Source organism: Nyctereutes procyonoides, unplaced genomic scaffold (genome assembly GCF_905146905.1).
Source record: "Nyctereutes procyonoides isolate TBG_1078 unplaced genomic scaffold, NYPRO_anot_genome, whole genome shotgun sequence".
In the NCBI taxonomy this organism is placed as follows: Eukaryota; Metazoa; Chordata; class Mammalia; order Carnivora; family Canidae; genus Nyctereutes; species Nyctereutes procyonoides.
In genome coordinates this window covers 14,682,662-14,696,265 of record NW_026575041.1, presented here as the reverse complement: position 1 = coordinate 14,696,265, position 13,604 = coordinate 14,682,662, and the positions used below count along the sequence as shown (strand labels likewise).

Genomic DNA, 13,604 nt, shown 5'->3' with positions numbered 1-13,604 from the left:
ACAGAATTCACCATGTTTATGTTTTAAAACCTGGATACTATGAAATAAAATAATATTTATGTTAAAATTCTCATCTTACTTCTCCATTTCTTAATGTTGTGATGGTTCCTCTTGCTACTCCCATTCTAAACAGTGTTTCTGTAGCCTGTGAATTAAAAAAAGCAAAAAATATCATTTATAATCTGTACTCAACTGTATATCCCACATCCAAACTGTAAAAAACATTCATTACTATTACATTTCCAGCAACTTCTAGAGAAGCATCAATAAAGCACAATAAGAGCTACATGATCTACATTATACTTCAGAAATATCCTTTCAGAACCTTTTAATGCTATCAAGAGCTTAAACAGAATTGTTTCAAAGCTTATTTTGATCTGCTGGCAATCATCCAGGTTTATAGAATTTCAAATTAGTACACTTAGATAAGTTTAAACCTTAGTTTGATTAACAAAGATTAAGTGAAAAGCTTGTACTTGGATTCAATTCAGAAATTATCATTCATTCTGATTTTTAGTTTCCATTTAAGTTCAATCCAAATTCACTTGGCTGCTACTGAAATACTGACAGAAGATGAAGTAATTCAATGATTCCATATGTAAAACACCCCAAAAGAGTTAAGTGCTTTCTATACACTAATAATGAACAGTTCTAAAAGGAAATTAACAATTGCAAATAAGCTTAACCAAAGAAACAAAAGACTTATTCACTGAAAACTGCACACACTGTTAAAAAGAGACTGAAGAACATAAATAAATGGGAAAACATCCTGTGTTTATGAATGGAAGACTACTGTTAAGAAGTCAATACCACCAAAAACTACCCATGGGGTCAATGTGAATCCTACCAGAATCCCAATGACTTTTTTACATAAATACAAAAATTCATCCTAAATTCATACAGAACCCAAAAGACTACATATAGCCAAAACAATCTTGAAAAAGGGGAATAAAGTTAGAAAATTCACAATTCCTGATTCCAAAACTTAATTCAAAGCCATGATAATCAAACAGTGTAGTAGTGTCACAGACAAACATATAGGTCAATGAAATAGAAAGCCCCAAAATAAATCCTTGCATACATGGCGCAATGATCTTCAATAAGGGTACCAAAACCATCCAATGGGGGAAACAACAATCTTTGAAAGAAAATGTCCACATGCAAAAGAATAAAGTTGGACCCTTACCTTTTACCACATACAAAAATTAACTCAAAAGACATAAATATAAGGCCTAAATATAAGAGCTAAAACTATAAAACTCTTAGAAGAAAAAAAAGCTAAAAGCTTGATAACTCAATGCCTGGTGAGGACCTGCTTCCTAGTTCCTAGTTCCTGGATGGCTGGGAGCAAAGAGAAGCAAGCTCTTTCCCTAACCCCAGTCTCAGTAATGGCACTAATCCCACTGGTGAAAGTAAAGGCTCCTCATCTAATCTGAATTACCTCCCAAAAGCCCCATTTCCTGATATCATCACCCTGAGGCGCAGAGTTCTGACATGAATTTGCAGATGACAAAAGCATTCAGTCCACTAGAAGGTATTACAGTCAGAAAGGAATATAAACACAAAGGCCAATAGGAAAGATCATACTTGGTATGGACAAAGACGAGCAAGATAGCCAGTGAAGCCAAAAGCAAAAAGGTTTCAGGAGAGTACAGCTGGGAAAAGAGAGGATGCAAGTTCATCTGTTTGATATGTGCTTCTCATTTTTAACCTGGCACAAGAGGGACAAATTTCCAACCCTCACTAATAGAAACTAGAATTCAATGAATGCTCTACAAAATATAAATGTTAAGAATGAGTAACTCCCAAAAAAGAACAACGAAAAAAGACAATTCTAGATGTAAAAACTGAATGCACATCTAAAGAAATCCAAATGGGGGAAGGGATGGAAACCTGGAAGAGACTGAAATAAAACGGATGTCCATGTTTGAACTTAGTGTGATCGGTGTGATATAAACAGCAGTGTAAATGTGTTAATTTAGATACGTGAGAGTAAATGACAGAAGAAATACATAAAAGGTTGCAAGCTGTTGCCTCTGGGTTGTGGCAATCAGGCATCAGAAGAGAAAAGCACTACTCTTCGTCCATCAGCTTCGCAGCACACATCCTTCATCAAAACTTTGTTTTAGAGGCACCTGGGTGGCACAGTGGTTGAGTGTCTGCCTTTAGCTCAGGGCATGATCCCAGAGTCCTGGGATCGAGTCCTGTATCGTGCTCCCAGTAGGGAGCCTGCTTCTCCCTCTCACTTTGTTTCTGCCTCTCTCTCTCTGTATCTCTCGTGAATAAAAAAATAAAATCTTTAAAACTTTAACTTGTAAAGGTTGACTTAAAGTAAAGCAAGTGTCCACTTTTGCAAAGGGGTCAAATACTTTACAATGTCAGTAGAGTGGTGCTTTTAAGAATACAGTCAAGGACTGAATAAAAGGATATGAAATTAAACAGTGTAAGCAAACTCATTCAAAAAGTTTGACAATAGGGATGCCTGGGCTGCTCAGCGGTTAAGCATCTGCCTTTGGCTCAGGGCTTGATCCTGGAGTCCCAGGATAGAGTCCCACATCGGGCTCCCTGCATGGAGCCTGCTTCTCCCTCTGCCTTCGTCTCTGCCTCTGTGTGTGTGTGTGTGTGTCTCTCAGGAACAAATAAATAAAATCTTAAAAAAAAAAAAGTTTAACAATAAATGTAAGAAACGAGAACGAGTTGTTGGTAGAGAGAACAGAGCTGAGAAAATGGAAGACAGTATACTTTTAGGATGAAAGAAACTTGAACAAGTTTCTAGTGGCTAAGTAGTAGTCAGTCAGGTGGAAGAAGTTCAGACATGGGGAAGAAAATGGATCCTGTGGAAGACAGGATCAAGAGCACACAGCAATCTGTCAGCTGTGCTAAAAGGGAGAAGGCACAAACACAAGGAAATGCTTTCCCTCTCCATCCTCTGCTCTTCACCCTCCCACTACCCCTCTCTGTCTCTAAACTACAGGAAGGGCCCAAAGAAAGACAAAGATACTGACTTGTTACAATGATGGGGGTGAGAGTATATATTGTAAAAGCAAAACAGGAGGAAATGGCTGCTAAAGCTGAAAATCACAAATTACTGTTGTTACAAATCTACACAGTTACAGAATTAGAAAGCTAAGAAGATGACAGTTTAGAAATTATCAAATAAAAGTGAACAACCCTAGACAGGATATGAATTAAAAAATAAAAACTTTTGGGCAGCTCCGGTGGCGCAGCGGTTTAGCGCTGCGGCTGCAGCCCAAGGTGTGATCCTGGAGACCCTGGATCGAGTCCCGTGTCGGGCTCTCTGGGTGGAGCCTGCTTCTCCCTCTGCCTGTGTCTCGGCCTCTCATTCTCTCTGTGTGTCTCTATGAGTAAATAAATAAAATCTTAAAAAAAAAAATTTTTAATTCAACCTTACTGGTAAAATAAAGCATGTAATTTATACACAAAAGCAAAATTTTTCTAACATTTTCTAAATGAGGAAACCAATCTATGGAACAACCCTACACACACACACCAGAAAAAGGGGGTGCTATCTATCTACATGCTAAGTTAGAAAATAAAAAATCTTTTTAGAGTAAATGCTGCTAAATTTTGTAACTGCAGCATGATATGAATATAATTCCAATACATAATTCACTGAGAGAGTTAAACTCAGCCATTGATGGAAAAGGAAAGGGGTTATTCACATGCGTACACACACACACACACAAAAAAAAAAAACATTATAAATGAATGACTTTGCTATGACAAATGATTTTACTAAAGCATATAAAACTAGATGTTGAAATATCTATTTACAGAAACTTGTTGAAGGAAAAAATTTCTCACCAATGATGTACTTGTATTTTTTCTATTCTTAGTGATACATACATTAAATTACATCTCCTCATTTAATCTAGGGATGTGATTAACAGTACTCATGTAGGTCAGGCTAGTTACTATATATATACATATATATATATATATATATATATATATATATATATATATATGAGGAGCAAAAGGTGACAGGCAGGGGCAGCTTGGGATAAAGTGTACAACAACTTCTCTAAAACAAGACCAAACTATTTGTTTTTTTGTGACTCAAAAACCCGAAGTAGTCTGAAGATCTAATTCTTTTTCCTGCACTTTCTCCAGTAGAATAAAAATACCAAATTCAATCTTTCGTTTCCAACTAAATTGATTTATTTCATCAGCTCTTCCTACCAACATTTTCAAGGATGTCTCATTCTCACGGCACACTGTCAATTCAGCTCAGCTTCTTTTGATTCTATAGGGAAGCACTGGAGTGTGTACAACATTCTTTTGACCTCTACTAAAGAGATTTCTTTTAATTTACTTGTACTCAAACAATGTCTAACAAATGCCAAAAACCAATGAGACACAGGGCTAACTCTTAGCATGTATAAATTGACCACCAGCAAATTCTTCATTGAAATTTCCCTCTCCTTGAGTTTTGATAATGACTAAAATGACTACTACAAAAATATTCATTAAACATTTTCTGTCAGTGGCAGGGTAAAAATCATCTATAGGTCCTTTTTAAAAATAGGTCACCAAAGAAACCTATTTTAAAAGAGTGTTAGATAAAAAACACTTAGGAGACATGAAATCTAGATGCAATAAATGCAAAGTTTTGGGTTGGATCCTTGTGTTTGTCTGAATATGTGTGGAAATCAAAAAAGTTCCAGGATTTATAATGAGTTGGTAACAGCAGTAGTCTCTGGCTTTTTTTTTTCCTTTTTCCTTGCTTTTTAACATTCTATTATATCTGCATCTCTATCTATGTATATATACACACATACTGTTTGATAATAATAGAAAGAAAAAGAAAAAAGTAACAATTTTTGTTATACTAAAAAATAAAACAGATTTTAAACAAAATTTTGGAACAATGTAAAATGCTATAACACAAGCAGTACTATACTGAGTAGCACCTAAAGTGAAGATAACCAAAATTCAATAGAGACTGAGGCTCTTATGGTCTAATAATTTTTCATTCAATAAAGCAATACAAATGAAGTAAAATTAAGAAGAAATATACATTTAATACACTTGAAAAGCAGTATAATAACTTTAAAGCATATTATAGTAAGACTTCAGTGCATCGATTTATTAAGAATTGAACTAATGAAAGACCAAATATGAATGAGTCTTAATCACAGCTGTGAATCTAAAGAACAAAAATCTATGTCAAAGAGTCACGGCACTTATTATTCTATGAATGTCTCTCTGTTGTGCTGGTTCGCCAACTAAACAGAGAGGTCCTGGAAGGCATGAATTCAATCTTTTATTTATTTATTCCCAGGTTGTTGAATGTATAACAATAAGCATAAAGATTAAGAAAACAGGCTTTAGAAAAAGATTGTTGAGTTCAAATTCTAGCTTTGCCATTTGTAAGACTTGTGATGTTGGACAAGCAACTTCACTTCTTTGAGCTCAACTTCATCATTAGCAAAATAAGGATAACAATGGTATATAACTGAAGGAAAACTTTTATGTGCTCAATAAATGATCACTTTGTTATTAATATCTCAAAGGAAATGCAGAATTCCAATTGCACCTTAAAAATCAGTCATCAATTACAATTTAAAACACAATTAAAAAATAAATAAATTAAAATAAAATAAAACACAATTAAAAACCATATCAGAGGGCAATTAAAAATGCACTATATAAAACAGTCAACCACAATTAGCACCTTACCCCAGATGGTCATTTATTTATGCTAAAATTCTTGACAGGATAGCCAGAAAACAGAAAACTTATATTATTTCAAGATTAATTTATCAAAAGCCTTCAGAAATCATACACAAAATTTATTCCCCAGATGTGTATCCTAGCCATAGCAGAAAAAAAGATTTAAACACTGAGGTTTACAAGCACCAGGTGTTTTCCTTCTTATGATAAAAATACAAAACAAAAAATAGGAAAACTGAGCATTAGCTATCTTGCTTCTCACAAAAAAAGCAATGCATGATACAACCCTAATGTCTTCAAAATACACAAACTATTATATTAGCATAGCAATCAAGATCTTTGTGATGTCCCCAAACCATTCTCACTCCTTCCCGCCTACAGCCTAAGCCTTTCCCAGCTCACTGATCACAGTTCCTAACTCCAGGGCCTGTGCACTGCTCCACGTACTGCACAGGCAGCAAAACCTCTGTGAGAAAACATACTATCTTTTCCCAGAAAATGGGGAAAAGGGGACCCAAGTGAGCCACTGAATATATAGGGAATTAATCCCTGGCTGTTTGGGGGGGGAGGGGGTGTCTGTTTTCTCTAGACTCTGGGCCCAAAACAAGCCCCCAGTTATAAATGAAGCAGCAGGAGTACAGGTAGTTAACACTGGAAAAGACATTCGGTTTTTCTAGCCAAAGGCACATGGAAAGGGGTCTTCTCCTATAGTGTCAAGAAGAAAGGAAAAATATCCATTATATTTTTCATTCTCTCCTCTAGCCACTTTGTCCCAAAAGCAGGCCCTATTGGGTGTGTGCAGCTGCGACAGTGGTGTAAGCAGCTATAACTCTTGAGAAAAACCCTGTCCTTCTGGATGTAAGACCAGGAAAAGGCCCAGTGAGAATAGAGTAATCCCAGAAAGGAAGAGTTAGAAAAGGAAGATCCTCTAACTAAATCCATGTTTGAGTTGATACAAGTCCGGGCTCACCCCAAATCAGCAGAAGTCCTGAACAGACTCAAGCAGCAAAACAAAGGCTTCATGAGCAGAACTATAGTTAAAATAACACACAGGTGCTAGCATGCCCCATGAGCAGCACACAGATAGGACGGACCCAAAGCATCACAGGAAAGATACTGAATACATAACTACTTAGAACTACTGCCCACGGAGCAGTGGACATTAGACCTTCTGTCCACTGAAGAGGAGACAGAATTTGTAGCATGAACCTGACAAGTTGACTAAGCTTACTCCTAACAACAACGACAGCAACAACAACAAATCAATATTCTCCAGAAGATTTTAACAGGACCCACAGTTTTACAACATGATATTCAAAACAGCCGGAATCAATCCAAAATTACTCGACCTGCAAAGAACAAAAAAATCATGACCACTTCTCAAAGGAAAGACAGAGGTTGAAATTACAAGACAAAGCCTAGAAAGCACCTACTACGTTTCATGAGATAAATGGAAAGAAGTTCTCAGCAGAAAAGTAGAAACTATTTTTAAAATGGAAAGTTTGAAACTTAAAAATATGATTCATAAAATTAAAAATTCAGTGAATGGAGGCTCTCCAACAGGGTGGAGATAAAGAAGAAAGAAAAGGTAAACTTAAGGATGAATTTATAAAACTTATCCATTCTACATAACAGAGAGAAAAAAAGATAGGAAAAGAAAAATTAACAGAGTCCCAGACACTTGTGGGAGAATAGCAAAAGATACAGTACTTGTTCTTCCAGAGATCCAGAAAGAGGACAGATTAATATTGAGAAAATATTTGAAGACATAATGTCTGTAAACTTCCCAAGTTTGGTAAAAGGTGTACATTTACAGATTCAAGAAAGTCAACGATCCCCAAGTAAGATAAATTCAAATAAAATCCTATTTAGACACATCATAAACAAAATACTGAGATCTACATATTGTTTTTTAAATCATGAAAATAGCTCCCCAGAAAAGTATCCATACTTATTACACATAGTAGAACAATTATTAGAATGATAATGGGTTTGCCATCAGAAAACATAAAAATAAGAAAGAGAACATCTTTAAAGTTTTGGAACAAAAAAGAAACCCCTATCAACCCAGAATTCTATATCCAGCAAAAATATCCATCAGGAATGAAAGCAAAATACAGTCTCATATTAAAGACACATAGAGATTCTGTTGCCAACAGAAGTGTTCTAAAGGAAATGCTAAAGACATTTCTGTAGGTTGAAGAGAAATAATCGTACAGAGAAACATTAAACTGTATGAATGAAGAGAAGCAACAGAAATGGTAAGACCTGAGCAAATGTAAAAGCTTGTATTTCACATGAGTAAATGTAAAAACTTCTATTTCTTCTTTTAAGATCTTTAAAATATGTAAGACTTGTAAAAATTATGTCTGATGGAGTTTCCAATGTATGTAGATGTAGTAGATATGAGCACTATCACACAAGAAGGGGAGATTAAGGGCAGCCCGGGTAGCTCAGCAGTTTAGCGCCACCTTCAGTCCAGGACCTGATCCTGGAGACCTGGGATGGAGTCCCATGTCCAGCTCCCTGCATGGAGCCTGATTCTCCCTCTGCCTGTGTCTCTGTCTCTGTCTGTCTCTGTCTGTGTGTGTGTGTGTGTGTCTCAAATAAATAAATAAATAAATAAATAAATAAATAAATAAATAAATAAATAAATGAAATCTTAAAAAAAAAAAAGGAAGAAGAAGGAGAAGGGGAGATTAAAGAGACCTATGTGGTTGAAACCTTCTTCATTTTACCAGAAACGGTAAAACACTGATCTAAGTAGATGGTGAGAGATTAAGCATGTACATTATAATCACTAACGGAACTACTAAAAACTAATGCATAGAGATATAGCCAAAAAGCCAATATACAAATTTAAATGGAACAGTAAAAAATATAATCCAAGGTATCCAAGAAAAGAAGAACAAAGAAGAAAAAAGGTGGCAAACAAAAAAACAAGACCAGAGGAAAAAGTAGTCTTTTCAACCAATGGAGATAGAACAATTGACTTTCCAAACAGAAACAGATGAGCCTTGACCCAAACCACACTCCATACACAAAAACTAATTCAGAATGGAACACAGACTTAAATGTTGGTGCTTAAACCATAAAAGTTCTAAAAGAAAACACCAAAAATCAATTGAAAACACTTGATTTAAGCAAAAGTAAGTTGCATAAGGAGAAAAATAATAAAACATTAAAGAAAAAACTCATTATGGCAGATTGGACTGTCCGAAGATAGCCACATCAATATATATCCTACACATCCTTTAAGAAGGGGACAGGCTTCTTAAAATGTGACATCCATTCTCCTACATATTTCATTTGTTCCCTCCCCTGGGACCTGGGACCTTTGAAAATAAATACCTTTGTAACTAAAACTTAATGAGGTAGAAGTGATGCTGATTTTCAGGCTAAATCATAAAAGGCAAAATGGCTCTGGGATAATGTTCTCACTTTGTATATGTGCCTTTGGAGCTCTGAGCCAGCATAGAAGAAGTCCTGGGTCCAGGGATCAAGCCCCATATCAGGCTCCTGTGAGGAGCCCGCTTCTCCCTCTGCCTATGTCTCTGCACCATCACCCCCATGATAAATAAAATCTTTAAAAAAAAAAAAAAGTCCAACTACCTTGAAGCTATCATACTAGAAAAACTATAGAGAAATAGAGCTGTCCTAACTACTTTGACAAATAGCTCTTCAAGTACTCCAAGCCCAGATGTCATTCATGTGTCAATCTTTAGATGACTCCAGCCCTTAGCTTTTAAGCTGCACCAGCCATGTCCAGTAGAGCAGAAATTATTCTATTCTGGGTGAGCCCTTTCCAAACTGCAGATTCATGCAAAATAAATACCACTGTCATTTTTAGCCACTAAATTTTAAGTGGTTTGTTAATCAGCATCAGATAATGATACACTGATAAAACATGCTTCATCAAAATTAAAATCCTTTTGCTCTCTGAAAACTGTACTGAGAAAATGAAAAAGTGGGACACCTGGGTGGCTCAGTGGTTGAGCGTCTGCCTTCAACTCAGGGCATGATCCCGGGGTTGCTTCTCCCTCTGCCTATGTCTCTGCCTCTCTGTGACTCTCATGAATAAGTAAATAAAATCTTTAAAAAGAAAATGAAAAAGCAAACCACAAAATCACATAAAATATCTGCATATATATATTTAATAAAGCAAAGTACTTCATTCAGAATATATAACTTACAACTCAGAAACAAGACATAACCAAAAAATGTTAAATGATCAAAAGATTATCATCAAAAAAGAAAAAAGATATACACACATATACATAATACATGCACACATACACACACAGACATATATATGTGAATGGGCAAAAAGCCAATAAAAAAATGTTCAACATCATCATCCTTAGGGAAATGCAAACTAAAACTACAATAAAGTATCACAGCATATGCACCAGATGGCTAAAAGTAAAAAGAATGACAATACCAAGTTACAGTGGGAATATGGAGCTACTGGAACTCTCACATTACTGGTAGAAATACAAAATGGTATCATCACTTTAAAAAACGGCTGGGCAGTTTCCTATAAAGTTAAACACACACTTACCATAAGACCCAGCAATTCTATCCCTTCGTATCTACCCAAGAGAAATGAAAACATGTGTCCATTTAGATGAATTGTAGAAAAGCCAAAATTATAGTGACAAAGAGCACATTAGTGATTGCTTGGGGCCTGGGACCTGGGAAGGAGGTAACTCACTGCAAAGGGAGTTTTTAGGGAAGAGAGAACCATTCTATATCTTAATCATGGTTGTAGTCACATGACTATAAACATCTGTCAAAACTCATCAAACCTTGTACTTAAAACAGGTGAAGTCCATTAAATAAAAAGCTGTTTTTAAAAAAGAAGGCACACCTGCTTCCCTCCCCCAAAGCTGTTCTCAACTAATTGGTAATTTAATTCTGATCAATCATTAGGAAAAACCTGGATACTACCTTGATGGAAATATTTTTTGATAGTGCATTTATATGCTTTAGATATAGATTTCATCTCAAATATATACAAACTGAGGGCAGAGGTAAAGGGTGACCAAAGCAGAAGAAAACTGATGATAACACTATAGCCAAAGTAAACTCAAGACATGAATAATCTAGGGCAAATAAGACCAAGAGTCTGCATGTCACATTCATAGGAGGGCTGAGGGAACCAATAGTAAATTGTTACGAAAATTCTGCATTCCGTGCAAAATTCTACACATACCACCAATAATGGTGTACCTAACTAAGTACATATAAAAACTGAGCAATCAACAAATGAACATCACCAATCTCATCTTCACTTGCAGGTGAGTGTTCATGTACCTGTGTTTCCACCCACCATTTGCTAGTCAGAAACTTGAGTAACCTCTGATTTTTTTCTGTTCTTTCAACAATGTATAATACTTAACATAAATAATAGTTATTTTAGTATTATACTTAAAATAATTGTTATTGTATACTTCTTATAGTAATTACCTATTCATCTAAAATTCTCACTAGTCTGTAGGTTGTATTTCACTCATCACTAAATCTCTAGCACTAAGTACTTGAGAAACACTCAATAAATGTTGAATAAATGCAAGAATAAACAGCTAATGAGAAAGAGCTTATTTACTGATAGTTTGGGGGGATATATGATTTACCAAAGTGTGAACAAATATGTCCTAAACTGAATTATAATAATTTTAAATGCTGAAAGTATAACTCATTAGCCTTTCATGTTAGTGAAATCAACTTGATCTTTTTAGACATCATACATGTCATAATCTGTTTCCATTCAGTACACAGGAAATATGCATTACATATGGAGACAATGGACCTTTGCAATGGTTCTAAGGTTATGAAGAATGTTACTTCTGTTTATAGATGTGGGTTGGTAAGTTATCCAGGAATTTAAACAATAAGCAGATGGTTTGTTTCCAAATTGATAGCAGTCATCTGGCTCTAAAGAAGAGTGTATTTTTGTAGATATGTGTTCTGTCATGTTCTACATAATATGACATGATGAAATAACGTAATATATTATGTTCTACTTTTTCTCGTTGAACATAATAAAACTTATGAAAAGCATGGGTTTTTCCCACCACAATGTTATCTTCTTAGAATCAAAACAAAGATAATAAACAAACAAATAAAAACCCAAATACTGAAGTTTAGAGTTAGATTTCTATTCTGTTTCAAAACAATAGAGTTGGGCAGCCCAAGTGGCTCAGCAGTTTAGCACCGCCTTCAGCCCAAGGTGTGATCCTGGAGACCTGGGATTGGGTCCCATGTCAGGCTCCCTGCATGGAGGCTGCTTCTCCCTCTGCTTGTGTCTCTGCTTCTCTCTCTCTCTCTCTCATGAATAAGTAAATAAAATCTTAAAAAAAAAAAATAGAGTTGAGCCAGTCTTTTAGTGTTCTTAACCACAAAATGGGTGATAATACCAAATATTATAATAACTGAGAGTCTATTTCACTTCAAATTACATCTAAATTTTGCCTTTCATTTAATTAGCATATAAAATAGATTTAAGTAGGCAAGTTTAGTATATGTAATAAATAATTATTAGACAACTATACAACATCCCTCTCCTTTTATTTGCTTTCCTCTGTTCTAGCAAATGCTGATTTATTTATTTATTTATTTATTTATTTATTTATTTATTTATTTATTTATTTTTAGATGGGAGAAAGAGAGAGAGAGAGAGAGAACCTGCATAAGGGCGAAGGGGACAGAATCTTAAACAGGCTCCAGGCCCAGTGTAAAACTCAATGCAGGGGAGGTAGGTAGGGGGATGGGGAACTGGGGGATGGGCAGTGAGGTGGGCACCTGATCGGATGATCACTGGGTGTTATATGTTGACAAATTGAATTTAAATTTAAAAAAATGAAAAAAAAAATAAATTTTAAAAAATGTAAAAAAAAAAAAAAAAAAAAAAAAAAGCTCAATGCAGACCCCCCTACACACACAGGGCCCCACAGGGAGCCAGAAGCAGAGCTGGAAGTGGAGCCTGAGTGAAGCCTGAGTGGAGCCTGGTGCCAGGCTTGATCTCATGACCCTGAGATCAAGACCTGAGCTAAAATCCAGAGTCAGAACCTTAATCAACTGAGCCACACAGGCACCCCTTTTTCTTTTAAGTAAGCTCCATGCCCAGCCTGGAGCCCAGAGTAAAGCTTGAACTCATGACCCTGAGATCAAGACTCAAGCTGAGATCAAGACCTGAGCTGAGATCAAGAGTTAGACACTCAACCAAATGCCCCAAATGCTGATTTTCTTTAGGTTTACACCTTTTTTTTTTTTTAAATAAAACTCTGGCTTAACTAAATAAACAATGTTAATCCCATTCCTCTTTGCCAGTGATTTTTTTTTAGAAATAGGCATGTAACACCAGAGATAAAGTCATTTCCTAATAATTAAAAATCCTATTAATCAAGAAGAAGCAACAAACTTACATGTTTATGAATCTAAAAACAGAGATTCAAAATACACAAGTCAAAAATATAGATAACTACATGGGCAAATAAGACAAATCCACAACTACAGTCAGAAATACATTCCCCTTCAATAACTGATGGAGAAGTAGAAAGAAAATCAATAAACATATGACCCTGAAAGAATACTGTCAATTAATTGATTTTTATAGAGCTCTACACTAAAAAAAAGCAGAACAAGCATTCTCTTCAGACCCATACAAAACATTTCCCAACACAGACTATAATTTGGAGGGGAAAAAAAGAGAGAGAGAGAGAGAGAGCACAAATTACCATTATCAAGACTAAGGTCATATTATAACTTTCTCAGAAGTTAAAAGGATAATAAGGAAATATATAAACAATTTTATACCAATTAATTTAACAACATAAATGAAATGGACAAACTGTTTGGAAGACACAACTATCAAAGTTCACACAGAAAGAAATACAGCCTAAGTA

General features: G+C 35.4%; 1 protein-coding gene across 1 annotated transcript in view; it reads right to left on the bottom strand.

The window, feature by feature from the left end:
• TMEM135 (transmembrane protein 135) overlaps positions 1–13,604 on the bottom strand; it is a 236,489-nt gene that overhangs the window by 153,436 nt on the left and 69,449 nt on the right. Inside the window, exon 5 of the mRNA XM_055320494.1 lies at positions 80–145. Within this exon, the coding sequence (XP_055176469.1) occupies positions 80–145 (66 nt within the window). The remainder of the gene's footprint in view (positions 1–79; positions 146–13,604) is intronic.